The sequence below is a fragment of the Branchiostoma belcheri genome, unplaced genomic scaffold (genome assembly GCF_001625305.1).
Source record: "Branchiostoma belcheri isolate BF01 breed outbred unplaced genomic scaffold, Haploidv18h27 scaffold74, whole genome shotgun sequence".
Classification (NCBI taxonomy): Eukaryota; Metazoa; Chordata; class Leptocardii; order Amphioxiformes; family Branchiostomatidae; genus Branchiostoma; species Branchiostoma belcheri.
Window position 1 is genome coordinate 1,657,683 of NW_017804398.1, and position 10,844 is coordinate 1,668,526.

The 10,844-nt window shown below is 43.6% G+C and overlaps 2 protein-coding genes and 1 long non-coding RNA gene across 4 annotated transcripts in view; 1 reads left to right on the forward strand and 2 right to left on the reverse strand.

Annotated features, from left to right (window-relative positions):
- LOC109485235 (CDK2-associated and cullin domain-containing protein 1-like) overlaps positions 1–1,967 on the reverse strand; it is a 2,126-nt gene extending 159 nt beyond the window's left edge. Inside the window, exons 1-3 of the mRNA XM_019788680.1 lie at positions 1,718–1,967; positions 854–998; positions 221–323 (exon numbers count right to left, since the gene is read on the reverse strand). Coding sequence (XP_019644239.1) covers positions 221–323; positions 854–998; positions 1,718–1,838 — 369 coding nt within the window. The 5' untranslated portion in view covers positions 1,839–1,967. The remainder of the gene's footprint in view (positions 1–220; positions 324–853; positions 999–1,717) is intronic.
- A 275-nt stretch (positions 1,968–2,242) lies between these two features.
- Positions 2,243–3,441, forward strand: LOC109485305. Its single transcript, XR_002141118.1, has 3 exons — positions 2,243–2,599; positions 2,928–3,016; positions 3,253–3,441. It is a non-coding gene; the product is annotated as an uncharacterized LOC109485305 (long non-coding RNA).
- Positions 3,442–5,721: 2,280 nt separating this feature from the next.
- LOC109485348 (probable G-protein coupled receptor) overlaps positions 5,722–10,844 on the reverse strand; it is a 6,072-nt gene continuing 949 nt past the window's right edge. Inside the window, exons 1-2 of one of the 2 annotated variants that reach the window (XM_019788907.1) lie at positions 10,601–10,700; positions 5,722–8,792 (exon numbers count right to left, since the gene is read on the reverse strand). In XM_019788907.1, coding sequence (XP_019644466.1) covers positions 6,399–7,769 — 1,371 coding nt within the window. In that variant the 5' untranslated portion in view covers positions 7,770–8,792; positions 10,601–10,700 and the 3' untranslated portion in view covers positions 5,722–6,398. Of the gene's footprint in view, positions 8,793–10,600; positions 10,701–10,844 lie in introns of those variants that run through there. The other variant, XM_019788908.1, reaches the window with a different exon arrangement.

A 10,844-nucleotide genomic window follows, 5' to 3' on the forward strand; every position in this document is an offset into this window, starting at 1 on the left:
GAATCTTAAATGTTTATACAAAGCTATGCAACAGGGTTTTCATTTAAATATCAAAAGTTCACAGGGTAATGGCTCCTGTTGTAATTTATCAGTTGCCTTTTCTTAAAACTTTAAGAATCATACAGCTGCACATTCCTTTGTGACATAGACTGAGTAATGCCATTGAAAGCAGAAGTCCACCCATCCCCCAAATGAATACTGATTGTTCCCCTATACCCACCTTGAGCTCCTGTGATACTCTCTGTAGGTGACCTATGACCAGGCTCATTAGGTCGTTGTACATACGCTCTGAATGTTGTTGACAAACACACTTGTACACACAGCTGGGGAAGAGGAAAACATCAACATGGATGTTTAAAGATCACTAACGTGAACAGCTGTGACATGTGTACAGTTCACAGAGTGCAGAGATCGTATGTACAGTGGTAAGGTCGTCTAATTACCACACTTCTGCAGCAAATTGCCAGCTGGTATTCTATGCACTTTGGTGTACTGTACGATTGAACTTGAATCTCACATACATTACTAACTTTACAGCATGTGGTAGCAGATGACAACTTCGAATTAGAGGTTAAAAGCTTGTCTATTTATGTCATTTTTACAGCTCTAAATCTAATACATGTATCTAGGAAGAGCTAAAACTATTTATGCTAGACTGGGATTTGGTGTAGGTTGATGGAATAAAAATAATCATTCCGATTTTCTGAATAAGTATGTAAAGACTGCGAGAGACACTTACCCAGTCTTGTTAGCTTTAGTCCAATGACAGGGTATGGTAGCAACCGTTGGGAGTAGACTATTGCTCACAAAGCTGGACTCCAGACTATAACAACTATACTGTAGGCACACCCACCTGTACATCTGTTCATATGAGATAGGGATGTAGTCCCCTGGTGTCTGAGTTAGCAGCTGTACGATGGCATTCTCCAGCTTCGGCCAGTACTGCATCTCATACTCCTCCATACTGATGGCTCCCATTACTGCAGAGGGAACAATAACTACACTGGCTGTCATTATGATCAAAGTAAAGAGAACTTTCCAGAAAATTGCAAACACATGATCATCATTAAACAGCTGAAGTGTAACAAATTGTAGTAAACAAACTGGATTAACGTTACACAATAGTGTGAACACAGTGTGTATTCTAAATAGTACTGTACAGTATCTTCAAAAGTGAAAGCACAATTTTGCCAGCACTTTCTCTTTGCTGCAGTCAATCATGTTATATTGAGGTCAACAGAGGTGCTAAGATAAAACTTGGAGGAGGAACCCCATATTTGGGCTAGTACCATCATCTTCAAAATTATTTGTTACACCGTTCAGCCCATAATAGATGCAAGTCCAGCACTGTACCCTCAAAGCAAGGAAAGATGTCATTCCCTCTTCAAGCAATGATAAAGATTCCGTAAAGTTATCTTCAGTTGCAACTTGCTATAATTCCCAAGGGGATCCAAGTTAACTAATCAAAGTCGGCACCACAATTATATCTTTGGCTACCGCGAAGTCAGTGACAACAAGTCTCCTGCCATTTTTTTAAGTTCCAGCTTTTAAACCATCATAACATATTCCTCTCTAGCTAAACTGTCTTTGTTGCCACTGTGTGTATTCTTCAGTAAGAAGACACCAGCGCTAATGGAACGTATATACATGTGGATCGGTTGGATTTGATGTAAGTTAGTCAAAGAGCTGAGTAGAGATGGGAGCCATTTGTACACACCTACTGGCCGGAGCAGGGACGGGAGCTTCTTGCGTTCCGCAGGCTTCTGGTCACCCTCGGAGTTCAGTGCTTGTTTCTCTGTCGTCTCTTCTGCACTCTGTTCTTCCATCGGTTCTTCCATCTTGAAGACCGTGTTTGTATTTGATCGATCCTTGACCTAAATACCATAAAACTTTCACCGAAACCGTCGGAACTGTCACCCAATATTGACGATGACGCAGTGCGCAGGTACAGACACGTCGAGGACCAAGCCGTGCTGCTGACATTTTACGACAGTTGCGATTTCACGACACCATCGCAAACTAGGTAGAACTTGCAGCGCGCGAATTTTGAATATTTTGACCCTAAGGTATCAGACCTTGCCCCAAGTACAGCAATTACCGATTCTAAAATACATACAAAGGCTTAAAACCGTTTCAGAGAAAAAGGTCGAATGAATAAATGAAGAAACGAATTGTTTGTTCAATAATGAATATTCGAACCAAAACCATGGAGACAGACCGGGCAATAAGAAGGGAAGTTCGTCCAAAACGTACTTATTCCCCGGTCGTTCTATCGATCTCGCCGTTAAATAAACGCCATTTTCGGTTTGAACATCACAACAGGCGGTTGTCTCCTACGGAGTGACCTGTGCTTCTAGTCTACAGGCAGATGTTGGGGGTGAAAGGCTTTGGGACTGGGAGGTTCCGCGTACCGGGGAAACCTATTGCTGGCCAAGTCTCCTAGCTTTCAACCCCAACATCTGCTTGGAGATATCTGTACCACCACCTTGGCCTTGTGAGACTTCCATCGATCTGCTCAGATCGCGAGGGCTTTGGGCCGTCCGGATCACATGGACGCCTCGCCGCAGATCCCACACGAGGAGGGCAAAAAGGAGGCCGGGTAAGCATAATCACCTTCCATAAATAAAACTCACGCCGATTGCAAAGTCATTTTATGTGCAGAGTTTATAGCCTCTCTTTTTTAGGCAAGGCTTCATTTTCAAATGCGTTCTAAACTCCTCATCAATATCTTAACATCTTTCTATGATTTTTAACATGAACTTTATTTCAACTAATTTTTTCTCACATCATCGTCATCAGCCACCTGTGTAAAGTTACCGGAAATCATCAAACACCACTCTTTTTTTGTTACCTATATACCTTCCGAACCAGATCGTACAATATTAGGTGTCGACTCCCTAACAAACCTGTTTTCTGTGATTTTTCAGGAAACTGCTTGGGCAAGCAGAGGCCGCGGCTTATCTCGGCGACAATTTTCATCCAAGAATGCTGGCCATGGATGAAAACAAATCGCTCGGTAAAGATTTCCCTGTACCTACTCTTTTGATGTGCTAGCTATAGATGGCATGCAACATGGGTTTGAACATGACAATGCGTGTCCGAGGAAGTATGAAGTATAAAAAATTATAGATAAATCCTTTGATTTTTCCCTGTTTGCATCTATTGTTTTAAAAGATCACAGATGGTGTAAAATTTGTTCTGGTTGTCGCCAACGATAAAGATAATGCTAATAGATACATATTTCTTTTTCAGAAGGCTTCCAAGCGTCTGCCTAACCACCTGGCAGCGCTCAGTCTACCAACAAGCGCAAGGTTCACTCCAGCCCGGCCAAGGAGAGGAGGCTGCGCTGGGCGGCCATGAAGATCGAGGGCTGCATTGTTGGCAACCGCCCACGACTTAATTGTCTCGAAGTGTGTTTGTAGAGAATATCCTGGAAACAGATCTAAAGTCTGAACGTTTGTTCCGTGAACAGTTGTTGGGTGCTGCATGGACATATCCTCAAAATTAGGTCTGCTTCCACGTGACCCTGTAGTATGGTCCACGTGATGTTCCTATGGATTCCCCTAACCACTTTGGACAACGTCTCCTCTGTCATTATCTATCTTTCGACGTTGGAAACATTGCTTAAACGATGGTTCTGTGGAAGTGCTTGATTACTCACTCCTGTGAGAAACAACCTGTGTCTGCTGTTCTGTGCAATTCCGATAGGCGTCTTCTAGTCCTCACTGCCCGCTCACAGTGGATACTGAATCTGGAGTTATTAAGTTCAGAGATCTAAATGACGTAACACCCAACTGTCCCGCATTCTCTTTAGCCCAAGGAGAACGGGACGGGCGGGCAATACGTTTAGTAAGCTAGGATAAGCATTTGTAAATATAATTTATTTTTTGTAAATAGAATTTTAATTTGTAGATAGTGTTGTGTTAGCGCTAGGTTAGTTGCCGACTTCTACCTGTCGTTTTAGACAAGTGATTATTCGTTGCTCCGTCTGTATGGCCCTGATAGAAGGAGGAACGGAGGTCGGGTGATTATATCTCTCAGCACGTCTCGCTCCAGGTTGTAGCATTTGATTCAACTGTCTCGGGCGGGGGTGAATAGTATGACGCTAATCGTTGCTTGGATACGGCTGATCGCAGAATGTCCTCTGACTGCAATGTCAAGGCAAAATACGCCGATAACGAACGGTAATTCACTTTTGATTTAAGTACCGAACCAAACTTTCTCAGTGTATAGCGCTGGTATTCTTAACGCATCAATGCAAAACTCATTCAAATTTAACGTCAATGCGAATGTAGAAGTGTATGAAAATGTTATCTTACATGCCTTGTACGATGTAATCAAATAAATTACATGGAAAACCCCAAATCGAAGCGGCTTTTCTTTTGAACCATGCATGCAATATGCCTAACATACTATCCTCCATGTATGCATCTGTGTGAGTATGTACGCCCGGCCGTTGCTACCGTTTTCAACATAAAGGTTCCTATGTACAGTATTTAGACTGTGACACTTTACAATCTTGGTTGTGCGAAGCTTAACGATGTTGCTAAACTACATGATGATTAGCTAGCCTTAATTCCTTTGAATCGCTACTTTTTAGGCCATCGCTAGTATAAAATATTCGCGGGGCACTATTGGATTCAAACTCTGATTAAGAGTCGCCCGCCAACAAGTCCTGTTCATTTCATTTTCCCGACGACCTTTATTTGCAGATGATCCCATCATTGATAATCCCCACACGACTCAATTCTTTAAAATGTATCCTAACCACCCCCCTAAATAGTATTTCCCTAACAGAAACTGTTACCCACACGTAACCCATGCGCTTATATAAAGAAGGAAGGAATGCGTTATAATAATATTATCTATCAATCCATTCATATCAAGACAAATATTAACATTTAAGTTAGCTAATGGCAATAATGCGTAATGTCGCTCGGGGTCTGATCGTGTAAAACTAATTTTATTGGAAATTCCGGGAAAGCATTATTCTTCTTGTTCTTCTTGTACAGGTTCTGCACAACACCCCTAGATTGGGGTAAAACGTGCAGGGGAGCTGTGCGATGCGCTATTGCTGTTTCCTCAGGTGTTGTAGTACTGCAGCGTTGAACTTCGTGGGTTCCGCAGTATCAGTTATCTCTTGGGACAAAATGTTCCAATCTCTGACAGTTTGAGGAAAATATGAATATTTGTAGCAGTCTTTGTGAAACGTTAGAGGTTTGTATGAGTTGGAGTTGAAGTGTCGCGATTGGCGCGGGATAGGCGTCAACAAGGTTTTGACTGGAAGGGCTGTTTTTGAGTGTCTTGCTTTCTGGAGTAATGTGAGTCTACTTGCTGTGCGTCTGTCCTTTAATGTGTCCCACCCTAAATCTGTGACCAATTTGGTAGTGCTGGCATAAGTATCATAGGTATTTGAAACGAATCTGGCCGCTCTTTTCTGGACCGATTCTAACTTGTGAATATGTTCCTTGTAGTACTAGTTATTGAATCTCTGCTCACAATTTTGTTTCATTGGGCAAAGTTGACCTGCATTTTAAACGTTGTTAATCTTGTCCAAATGATGTTAGATCCTGGTTAACCATTTTATCAGCAGACGGTCATGAGTCTTGAGAAATAAATCACATCTCGTACAAGATACAGTGTACAGTTACTTTATTCCACCGCCCACAAAGGCATAAGACAAAGGTTCACAAAATATACAACAGAAGCTACAGGTAAACAATTCACCATACGAGCGACAGACCTCCGCAATGTTCACGTAAAACACGACAGTCTTACAGATCCATCTGAAGCAACAGCACGGTATGCGTGCTACGAAATTAATTAATAATATACATACCCTTAGAAACTAACACTGAACATGTTCTGACGGTCTCTTTTCTTTCTATATTTCAATAGGAAACACTTAGATCGACTAGGTAGATAATCAGCGAAAATTGCAACTCACGACTTGGCGCTAATATAACAGGCTTACGCAGGGTCATGAATAATAAGTAGGTCCACAAAAGCTCTACAGTAACAACACGGCGTAAACCAGAATACAGAGGATCCGACCGTTTGGTTAGCAAAAAGCAAACATGTATTACATTAAGTAGATAGTTGATATTATATTGGCACAATTTGAACAAAATATTACGATCATTCAATTTACCTTTTGACAATTTTGACCAGTACAGAACAAGGCACAACACATAGACGGCAAAAGAGAAAAGAAACATTATAGAAGGCGTTTCACCATTGTAGATAGCCCAACTTTGGACAAAGAGAGAAATTTCGTCGTCTGAGAAAGGCTTTGGCCTTAAACCAATGAAAAATACTCTGGAATGTATTAAACCCGTGATGGACAATTTGCACGAGATCCTTTCCGTGGTGCTGAACAGACCGCTGTTGTTCAATGTCTACAGAGTTTTGTTTTCCCGTTCGGACTTCACCTCCTTAGGGTTTCTGCTGGCGGCACGACAGTCGGGGGTGGCTGTCCTCTCCAGGAACTGGTAGAAGTTTTCGACCGGCTGTAGCCCTTTGCTGTCCTCTTCCATAGCTCGGAGCTCAATGTCAGAGCCTTCTGCTTCCTGATGGCAGATGAAGCGGTAGTAGTGGCGCAGTGTTCGCATGAGTTCTAGGCGGACCTGCCTGTTCAGCCACCCGTATACAAACGCGTTGATCGCGAACGAAGTGTGAGCGAGACACTTCAGGGGGCCTATTGCTTGTTTGAGCCGAGGAGACATCCCAAGGATTGCCACGATGGTGCTGACTGTGAAGTATGGTCCCCACGTCAGAAGAAACACCCCGACCACGAGCATGAGGGTTTTTGTGGCTTTCAGTGATTCGCTCATCTGTGAGTGGGTCTTCTGGGTTTGGTCCTGTTTGTTCGTGGAGCTTTTGCGTCGACCGCCACCATCACTTGTTGATGGCCCCGCCTCACCGTCTGCTGTGGTGATAACAAAGATTTTTTGTCCGTTCGCAAGATCCATTGGGACCTTTGTGTTGCCATTGAGGACTGGGCTTGATGCCGGTTGTCCTTCTGGCATCAGTGGACTTGGCTGAGGCAGTACCTGCCTCGAAGCTTTCATAGCAGCGCTATAGATGCACGAATACATGGCCAGGACGACGCAGGCTGGAATGTAGAAGTACCAACACGATATCGCGATAACGTAAGACTTCCCAGACCCCTGTGCTATCCAGTCGTACGTACACTGGGTCTGTCGTAGGTCGAACACGTAATGATTCCATCCTACCAACGGCGCCACCGCGAGGCAGATAGCCTGGACCCATATGAATGCGATGACCGATAGGGCTGTGACCAAGGTCATGTGGGCAGCGTGCACCATTGGACGTACGATGGAGTAGTAGCGCTCCACACTGATCACACAAATCGTAGTGATCGAAGAATACGTGAAGAGCGAGTCTAGGAATCCGGTCACGTCACATGCCACCGTTCCGTACGTCCAGGCCCCTTGCCCCGACGACGCCAGGAAAAACGGGGTGACAAAGAGCGAGTGTAGTAGGTCTGTCGTGCAAAGGTTGAGGACGAAGAGGAGCGTCAATGTGTGTAGAGGAGGCGTCTTCATAACGACAATGAGCACACTGACATTACTGAAGAGAGCCACGATTTCTACTATTGTCATCGCCACGAGCTGAAAGATTAACCAAGTGCTACTTGCCCCGTCATCGACAGAACTGTCGTATGTTGCGGTTCTGTTTGTCACATTTGGGAAGGGCAGAAAGTCATTTACTTCAGACACCAAGACTGTGTGGTTCATAGCTTCCATGGCGTAACCTTGTCTCTTTATGCAGCACTTCGTAAATAGATGTACTTATCAGGTTTACACGTAGGTACAAACCCTTAGCTCACTGCGCACGATAGCCACCGGAGCGTCCTTTCTTCAGTGATGTACTGCTTCTGTGCCCTGTATGTACATAATGTTTAACCTATAATCCCCGGAGCTGCAGTCGACTCGTTGTTGACTGATATGTCACTAATTGGCGGGACGCCGCCGGAATCCCGGAGAAATGGTACAGATGCCGACTCCCCTATTTCCCTTCCCGTACGCAGCGGCTACCTTTCTCTTCAGTGTACCCTGGGCGTTAGTCCGTCCGTAGCGTACACTATCGACAGACTAGGCAGTAAACAACTGTGAGCTTTTTAACCTTGATCCAGTCTTTGGTGTATGAGAAACCTCAGTGGAAACAAAAGATGAATGCAAACATGACTATCTAGACTTCACACCTATATCTGCTACATCTACAACGGTTTTACGTGCCCATGATTTCCGTTCTGCTCAGGAAAAGAAACATTACACTAGTCTTCTATCAGAAACCTTACACATGATTTGGGCATCAATAAGTCATGATTCTAATCACAGCAAAAAAATGAAGGCAGTGTACAGTAAACGATTTATCCCGACATCTTGCATATCTCAACAGGTGTTGTGTGCGTCAGTTCCAAAGCGCCTTTGTCTGATGATAGGCGTCTTCGTTTGCTGGAGGGTTAATTGCTTGGCCATCATTTTTCAGTGCGCACATGTACGCGTCTCCGGTTACCTCTTCATAGTGTTTTAATCACTGCCCACTGACGATACTGGAGTATACAGTTTCTCTTCTCATGTACAGTCTTGATTAACAACGATTGGCACACCTTCTGGTCTTGTTACTGTTGTTTTCCCAAGTCTAACATGAAGATATTAATATCTATCAGTTTTGTTTTCGGATGCAGTGTTTATGAGATGATCCCCCACTTGCGACCGCGGCAACAGTCGGCGTTCTTGAGTCACCACTTGCTGGGCTTTCCAAATCTGTGAGGAATAGAGAGAGAAAAGGCAATTACTTGTCTTGCGCAGACACTACATCAAAGGTTTCCTTCGGGGAGGTCCGGCGGACCCGTTTGACATTTGCAGCCTGCCTCGTAGCCGTGCCTGGCATTTCAAACCACACAGTGCACTGATCTTTTTAAATTTAGCTTTGAAAACAGCCCACATGCTAGGACGGCTTCTGGCGATCGACATCTCTCCTGTTGTTGGGATGAAATTCTCTGTACCAGGCACGAACCCGACCGCGTGTGGACGGCTGATCTGAATAAAAATATAACTCATAAAAAAATTGCCAAAGGTTAAAACAGGAAACAATATATATACAGTCTCTTATTTGATTCATATCTTTTTCTCCGGCAGCCATCGTTTTTTAATGTATGTCATAGTCCTTACAAGATATGTAAAGAGCAACAGTTGTCTCTTTCATATTCCTTTTGCTTGGATTCCTTTCAAGTCAGTGAGCTATTGTAGATGCTCAGTCAATATGTCTCTAGACCATCAATACGAGGTTTAATGGAACTTGAACTGCTTTTCATCACTACATAGTTCCTAACTGTAAGGCCGATGACTTCGCTCCGCCAGGCAATATTAATAGCCAAGAGTTTGCATGACCGAATGTTTACTACTCGTAGTACATAAATTTCCTTCCTCTACCTCATGTCTTTTTTCGCAATGCAAACGTGTGTGTATTAGGTAGTTACATGTACGTCATAAGAAACGAAGGGCAAAATATGATAGATGACTCGCTAGTTGACCTGTAACACTCTTGCCAGACGCTGACTGACCTATGAAAGTGGCATGTAATCTCACGCCAGAATAAACAGTAAGTAAGTGAGCAGCAAACCAGCCAAATCTTCAGTGTCGCGACAGTAATCAATGGTGCATAAGCAGGGAAAAAAATATGTGTCCATGTAGTGTAATTTGTGTATGAGTATAATTTGTGATCTGTGGCAGCTCTCGGAATGATATAATTGGCCTTATTGTTAACGGATGTACATCTTCTATCCTATCCTATCCTATCCGTAGAATGTATAACTACAACTGATTAGAACCCAGCCCTGGTTTGACTGTAACAAACATAAAACACTACGCGTGCCCGTGGTGATGAATTATCCAGCAGCTCCAGCTTTCATTCCTTGTATCAGGGAAGCTGCATACTGGAGAAGTGCAAATGTCAACCCGGCACCAAATAAAAATCCGAAGAATAAATTGTTGTTCAAGTTTGAGTGACGAGACCGAGCTTAATCTTATCCCTGTTAAGTGCTTTCTTTGCAGAGTTGTATGTAAGTGGCTACAGATGACTCATCGTGACAGAATTTCTGTTTGACGATCGGGAACAGAGGTCAAACGGACACTTAATATTACAGCACTGCCTGTAAATATACGATAAGATTCATTCCAACCGTGGAGAAAATAGCTGGAGGCAGAGCTTTCCCGCACGTAGAGCTCGGATACGTCTCAGGTTACGTGAGTAACCAAATCAAACAAATATGGCCGCGGTTCACTAGCGGAGGGAGCCGAGAGTCGCTGGACCGTGTTGATGCCTGCAGCACAAAGCTCAAACAATCTTTTTCTGACGTACAAGCATTTAAAAAAAAATACATCTTCCTGTGGCGTAATTGCACTTTAACAAAGTCACTGATGTGTATGATATGTTTTTTTCATGTTGCGCTAGATCATGATACAGCATAATTGGCTTTAACACAATTTCTTGACGCAAGCCTTGCGAATATTTTAAGGACAGACAAGAATTTAACATCCATTGCGACCTGAACATCTATTGTTCGCCTTACCTTCTACTCTGTGAGTTTCTTGACCGGTGGACCTCCTTCCGCGACACTGCAGCTCTTCCCTTCGTGCACAATGCTGGCAATCACTGCCGGCTGTCTGACGGATATTTCCTGCAAGTACAGAAAGCAGCTTTGCTATAATGAGGCGCCTACGCGGTTTGAAGAAGCATGCATATGTAGGGTTCTGGAGGTTGCTATGCGTTTCTTCTTTGTTTGCACCAGGAAATTGACGTTGGTTCAATATTTC